The 7,277-nt window shown below is 33.9% G+C and overlaps 1 protein-coding gene across 1 annotated transcript; it reads right to left on the bottom strand.

The window, feature by feature from the left end:
- Positions 1–3,784: 3,784 nt before the first annotated feature.
- On the bottom strand, positions 3,785–5,921 carry LOC128283830 (uncharacterized). Its single transcript, XM_053021224.1, has 3 exons — positions 5,547–5,921; positions 4,271–4,881; positions 3,785–4,217 (listed from the first exon to the last, which is right to left on the bottom strand). Exons 1-3 carry the CDS (start codon positions 5,919–5,921, stop codon positions 3,785–3,787), a joined length of 1,419 nt encoding a protein of 472 aa, XP_052877184.1.
- Between the last annotated feature and the right edge of the window lie 1,356 nt (positions 5,922–7,277).

The raw sequence follows: 7,277 nt of genomic DNA, 5'->3' as shown, positions 1-7,277 counted from the left end.
TAATTTACCAATCCTGCAAATTTCAATCCACAACCAATACAAATTCCAATACCAAACCACTCCAAACGCATTTTATATACTATCCAATACTTAGTTTTAAACACTTATCATGTATAATTACCAATTATCAATGTACTTATTTCATTATTACAATCACAATCCAATATAACACACTTAAGACATCCTAGGTACATGCCATCACTGATAATTAACATGCTTTACATTTTTTAGTTCGGGATCGGCTTATGATGCTGATTCGACAATCTGTCTTTAACCTAACCTGTGCACGAAAATAAACCTTACGCTGAGTATGAACTTAGTGGTATTTCTATAAACCGATAATTAAGTCAATAATAAATCATATATCAATGAACCTTGAGAATTCAATCTATTACTCCTAATAGTTCAATCATTTGTTTTTGAAATATAATGTTAAGATCTTGTTAATCACTTTCGATGAAATGTATACAATTTCAATGTTTGTTCATTATCCGTAGATTTTTCATATTTATTCAACAATAACCTGTGTTCAGTATCATTTAGACATTCAGTAGCAGTCCATTATTCAATAATAATTAGTTTTTCAGTACTTTTATTTACAATTCATTTGAGTACTAATATTATTCACCTTTCATTCAATATTCTGTACTATCTCATTTCAATAACAGTCAATATTCTTTAGTGACAACCAATTGATCTTTATCGTTTAGTACCAGTCAGTCAACAGTAATAATCGGTTAATCAATAATATTCATTTATTCTGTAACAGTCAATTATTCAGTAGCAAACAGTCTTTAATACTTTTCATTACCCCTATTAACATGACTCGGACCTAGACGGATACACGGATCCAAGCCACACACCGGGGATAGTATACAGTGTTTCATCGGCTGAAGCTGGAATACACTGTAAGGGTAACAGTAATAGTAACAGTAGCGGTATACAAAGTATCTCATCGAAACAAATTCGGAACAGTAACAATAACAGTCAGGTACGGAGTACCTCTTCTGAACGAATCCGGAACAGTCACAGTAGTCGACACATATAGTGTCTCAACGACACACAGTCGGAATATCCCTAAACACTTCCAATCCTATAGCATGCCAACTATATCCGACTAACCCGATACAGTTAATAGGGTATTTAATAAACTTTCAACTTTTCAATTTCATTTGTAATTTAGTTTCAATCCAATTTAATACATTTTTCCATATCAATCGACATGCAAATCAATTTCAATGCAATATACATTTTTCAATTTTCCACTTAATATTCACAAATAGTGTCTCATCGACACACAGTCGGAATATCCCTAAACACTTCCAATCCTATGGCGTGCCAACTATATCCAACTAGTCTGATACAGTTAATAGGGTATTCAATAAACTTTCAACTTTTCAATTTCATTTGTAATTTAGTTTCAATCCAATTTAATACATTTTTCCATATCAATCCACATGCAAATCAATTTCAATGCAATATACATTTTTTAAGTTTCCACACAATACTCACATATTCTATTCAATATCAATAATCACTAATAATTCATGAATTTTTATTCATATAAATAATAAATTCAACAAATAATTATTAGATTCAGTTTATAAAAATACAAACCGTAATTCTCGAGTTTACTCGATATGCTCGTCCACTTTCTCTTTCCCCTTCTTCGATGACATTTCCGGCGCTACGTTAGCTACGAAAAAATTTACATTTATTCAAAGTCATTAATATCACATTCTTAATATTTCCATGTAACTTTTCCATAAATTCCAATTTAGTCCTTCCACCATAACCATTCTTTTTCTTCAAAATTAACTTAAGTTTTCTTCTTTATACTTGCTTAAAATAAATTCCAGCTTTTCATATTCAACATAAAACTTAAATTCCGAATTTCTTTCAACTTAGTCCTTACAATGTCAAAACTTAACTTTCTCTTTATAATTTAATCCTTTTCCCATTTCTAGCTTAAATCCCTATCAATAAAACTCATAATTCATCATTTTATTCAACATGAATAATCTCTAGAAATCTAATAACCTTCAAAATATCAACTTAATTTCATCAAAACTTTGTTCTAAAACTTCTAAAACATCAAAATTAAGTAAAAAGGGCTTGATTGACTTACCAATTATTGGCTTACCAATTTAAACTTCAAGCTCCAAATCCCTAGTTTTCCCTTTTTCTTTTCTCATTTCTTCTTTCTTTCCCTGCTAACCATGGCCTTCTTTCTTTCCTTTTTCTTTATTTCTTTTATTTTAATTGCTTTATAATATTATTATATTAATATAATATGCTTTAATTATTATTTTACTTATATATTAAGTAATTACACATGTATAATACATGTGTACCGTTTATATTTGTACACATTTAACTTATTTTAACCATACATTTGTCACCCCTTTTTAGCTTATTTGCATATTTAGTCCCTTCACTTTTCTTTATTCTATAATTAAACTTTTATTCTTCATTCAATTTAATCCTTATACTTAATTATTCTTAATTAAGCTTTAATTGACTATTCACTTAACTTCATAAATATTTTTAAATAAATATTTACGAATCCACTTTTTAGAAATAAAGACCCAAAAATACACTTTTCCGGCATTGGTAAAATTCGGGTCATTACAGCTCTGTTGTTTGCGATTGACATGAGTTTTAGGAGTATACTTTTGGAAGGGGATTCTCTGTCGATTATTAAAAAACTCAAGTCAGATGGGAAGGACAGATCCATTCTCAGATCGATTTCTCAAAGCACTTGACTCTTAGAAAGTCACTTTGTGGAAGTTACTTACCATTTTTTCCAAGAGAAGCTAACGGGCCGACACATAATCTGGCACTGAAAGGACGTCAACGCCAAACATCCTGCTTCTGGGTTGATGAGGCTCTAGATTCGGTTTAAAATGCAGTGGACGAGGACTGGACTGGTTGGCTTCACCACTGTTGAGAAATCTTTGTTAAGCTTTGAAGATGGAGAAGGTTCAGAGGAATCTCCATGGTTGGTTTTCAAGGCAGTATCTTTCTTCCGGCTTGGCTATACAGAGTAGTTATTGAGGAAGATGAGGATAATGGCTGGTATTCTGTGATGAGTTTTTTTAGTGTTTGGTTTTGGGTGTTTTTCTAGAGTTAATGGTTTTCTGCTTTCTATGTGCCTTATTTTGCTTTGATGGTTGGTCTCTTGATTTTATGTCTTTTCATTTCTCTGTAGTGTGTTAATTTAATTTGTCAGACTTTCTTGAGCCAAACACCTATTAAATGAATATCAGTTTTCTATGAAAAAAATTGACGATATAACATTATTTGATTAATACTTTTAAAATAATCTTAACATAAATTATTCTCGATTAATAGTTAATCCCAGGAAAACTGGAATCATGTGCAAACCTTCATTTTTTTTTGAAATAAAATTGAGAGTTTTTATTCGATAAAATAAAACAAACAATTACATGACACGGGCATAAAATTAAATCAATACCACACCCTTAGCTGTAACACACTAAAGAAAAAACAAAAACCCAACAACTCTTAGCACACTTTTGTGGGATAAAGAATCGACAAAAGAAACCCAAAAACTAAGCAAAAACAATAAACCAACAGCAGAAATGAAAAACCAAAACATCTCAAAAAACCTAACACATTCATCCCTTAAAAACTAAGAACCCGTTCCTGAGAGATCTTTGTTCAATTGAACCTCTGCCGCCGCCGGTAAATCCTCCACCCAAAATCTGTCTTCTTAAATTGACATTATTTCTTTTGCAACCATATGAGCCACCATATTTGCTCATTGATCAACATGGTGAAAAGAGATACGTTGAAAAGAACTCGCCTTAATCTTTATTTCTTCAATGTTGGTACCCATATCTGAAAAATCTGGTAGTACTTGTTTAATTTTGACAATCGTAGTCCTAGAGTTGCCTTCCATTTGAACATGAGTAAAATTCATTTCCCTTGCAAAGTCCAAAGCTTGAAGACAAGCTATAGCTTCTGCTGTAAAAGAGTTGGAGACAAATTTATTGAAAATAGTTTCGCTTCCCATAACCAAACCTCTATTTTTTCTGATAATAAAACCAGAAAAAGAATAACGGGAGGTAATTTTGAAAGCCGTATCAAAATTTACCTTAACAGAAGGTTCTTGAGGGGGTTTCCATATAGGGTTCATAGTAATCTCCCGAGCAGGTATTTTATCATTCAACTCTCTCATCTCCTTTATAATACTGAAAATATGAGAACAAATTTCTTGGGCTGATTGTCACTTCCCTTCCATTACCAGAGTGCCCAGGCCGCGGTAGCAGCAATCTCACTGAAATCATGCCTGCTATTTTGAAAGACCAACTTAAGCCAGGTATAGAAATCCATATTTACATTAACATTTGACCAGTCAACACCAATTGATTGCCAGACATTTTTTGCAAGGCCACAAATCAGGAGAGTATGCATGAAATTCTTAGGGACCTCTCCACAACTAAAGCAAATTGGGGATTGATTTATTCGTCTATTAAAAAGATTAACTGTAGTAGGGATAAACTCCTTTGTAAAACGCCAAATGGCTATTCTGATTTTTGGAGAAAGGTTTAAGCCCCAAATCTTCTTATAAAAATCAGTATAATCCGTATCCATAGAGTCATTAATATGTAAATTAATAAGGCAACGATACCCACTACGAACCGTATACATATCAGAATTGTCAGCGAACCACACCAACTTGTCTCCAGACGTGTAAACTAAAAGAGGTATGCAACAAATTGTTTTAACTTCCAGTGGGGTAAATCGACTGCTTATCAAATCCAATTTCCAGGTCTTAGTTGATTGATCAATAAGCTCTGACACTTTATCCATTCCACTGTTTGCAGAAGTAGCTTGAATTTGTCCCCCTACCCACTGGGCAACCAACGATCATGTAAAACTGAAATTCGGGATCCCAATCCCACCCTCCAGCCCATACCATCCTCTAAGACTTTCCTGGGCCGTAAAAATACTTTTCCAAGTATACGACGGGTTGTTGCCAAGCGAGGCATTCCAAAATGAGGTATGATGATAGTATTTAGCTTTATAAATACATCTCAATAATGATTCTGGATTATTAACTAACCTCCAACCTCGTTTAGTTAACAGCACAATGTTAAATTTTCCAAGATCCCTAAAACCCATTCCACCCCAGTTTTTAGGAATATTTAGACTAGCCCAATTACATCAACGCATTCCTTTACGAGTAGAGCTCTTTTGCCACCAAAACCTACTCATGATACTTTCAAGATTCACATAAAGCATTTTAGGTAGCAAAAAACAGGACATTGAATAAGTAGGACTTGCTTGGAGTACCGCTTTAATGAAAACTTCTTTTCCTCATTGAGAAAGCAATCTAGCTCCCTAACTCTAAACTTTTATTCTCATTCTATCACAGATAAGTTAAAAGCATCCTTCTTTCTCCTCCCAACCATCGTAGGGAGACCTAAATATTTTTCTATACATAACGAACGTCGAACCCCTAACATCTGCACTAATTGATTATAAGAAATATCAGAAACATTTGAGCTGAAGAAAACTTGTGACTTATCAAGATTTATCTTCTGCCCCGAAGCAGATTCATAATGTCTCAAAATATCCAACAAAACACGTCCTCCTTTCTCGTTAGCTTCACCAAAGACAATGCTATCATTGGCAAAAAATAAATGAGTGACAGCAAGACTTCCTCTACAAACTTTTACCCCTCTTAAATTACCCATTTGAACAGCAGAGTCGAGTAAGGCAAAAAAACCCTCGGTACAAATTAAGAAAAGGTAGGGACTTAAAGGATCACCTTGACGTAATCCTCTCTGAGGGAAAAACCTTTCACTCGAAGAACCATTAACGCTAATAGTGTAGGAAACCGAAGAAATGCAATGTACAACCAAACTAATCCACTCCATCACAAAACCCATATGCTTCATCATACCTTCTTAAAAACCCCACTCCACTCTGTCATAGGCTTTACTCATATCAAACTTAAGCAAAAACGAACCTTTTCTCCCTTTATTCCTCTTCTTCAAAGCATGTAAAATCTCATATGCCACCAGAACGTTATCTAAAATAAGTTTACCCGACACAACCGCACCTTGAGCATGATCAATACACTGATCCAAGACCATTTTTAATCTATTAGCAATGGTCTTAGAAATTAATTTATATAAAACTGAGCATAGACTAATAAGGTGGAATAAAGACATCATATCCACATCACTTACTTTGGGAATGAGAATAATGTTGGTAGAATTTACCTCATTAAGCGATATTTCCCTATTAAGGACTTGAAGACAATACTTCGTCACATCCTGCCCAACTATATGCCAGAATTTTTGAAAAAACTCCGCGTAGAAACCGTCGTCTCTTAGCACTTTCGTTGAACTCATCTCCCAAAGTGTCGTACTTATCTCCTCAACCTTGAAATCACTTAAGAGCTGCTCATTCATTGAAGACGAGATTCTAGATTGAACTCCTTCATACACAAAATCATCAATCCTCTGACGAGAGCTAGTAAATAATTCCTTAAAATAACTGACCGCCGTCTTCATCATTTCACCCTCATCAGAAATCATCGACCCATCATCGCGCTTTATACTCATGATCTTATTCATACGATGTTTGTTAGAGGCGAGGCTATGGAAAAACCTTGTATTACGATCACCATACTTAAGCTAATTTGACTTAGCCCTTTGCTCCCAGTAAATCTCGGATTTATCAATTTCTGAATTAAGATCGAACTTAGTCTCAATAATTTCTTCCAAATTCATATCATTCGGTGGGGCATTGTAGAGAATATTCAGTCTTTGTTTAAGAGAATTAATCTTACCATTTTTCTCCCTTTTAATCCTCAAAATCCATTTACGAAGTCCTTCTCCGACTGCATGGAGACGCTCCGGAACCTTTAAATGTTTATTCAAGTCCCACAAAGATTTAACTTCATCATCACAAGAATCTTCCAAAAGCCACGTTCTTTCAAACCGAAATCCTCGATTTCCAATAGAGTTATATACATTCTCAGTACAATCAGTATCAAGGAAAATAGGACAATGATCTGAAGTCGAGTTGTCTAAATGGAGAAGTTTATAATTTGAGAAAAAATTATACCATTGGAGATTCGCCACTCCTCTATCCAACCTTTCTCTAATATTAGTAGACTTAAAATTCTCTCTTTCCCAAGTATACCAACGTCCCTTATATCCAAGATCCGTGAGGCCACAAAAATCTAAAGCTTCTCTAAAAGCAAATATTTATTTTTCCTCTCTGTATCTATCTCC

The sequence above is a fragment of the Gossypium arboreum genome, chromosome 11 (genome assembly GCF_025698485.1).
Source record: "Gossypium arboreum isolate Shixiya-1 chromosome 11, ASM2569848v2, whole genome shotgun sequence".
NCBI lineage: Eukaryota > Viridiplantae > Streptophyta > Magnoliopsida > Malvales > Malvaceae > Gossypium > Gossypium arboreum.
Note: the sequence above shows the minus strand (reverse complement) of the source record. Positions and strands in the feature narration are given on the sequence as shown.

Excerpts from the sequence above, each read along its gene's own strand:
- LOC128283830 (XM_053021224.1), bottom strand. The coding sequence starts at position 5,921 with ATGGGTTTTGTGATGGAGTGGATTAGTTTGGTTGTACATTGCATTTCT. Across the intron at positions 4,882-5,546 it reads TAAATCTTGATAAGTCACAA|TGGGTAGGGGGACAAATTCA; the intron begins GTTTTCTTCAGC and ends TTGGTTGCCCAG. Across the intron at positions 4,218-4,270 it reads ACCGCGGCCTGGGCACTCTG|TATTATAAAGGAGATGAGAG; the intron begins GTAATGGAAGGG and ends TCATATTTTCAG.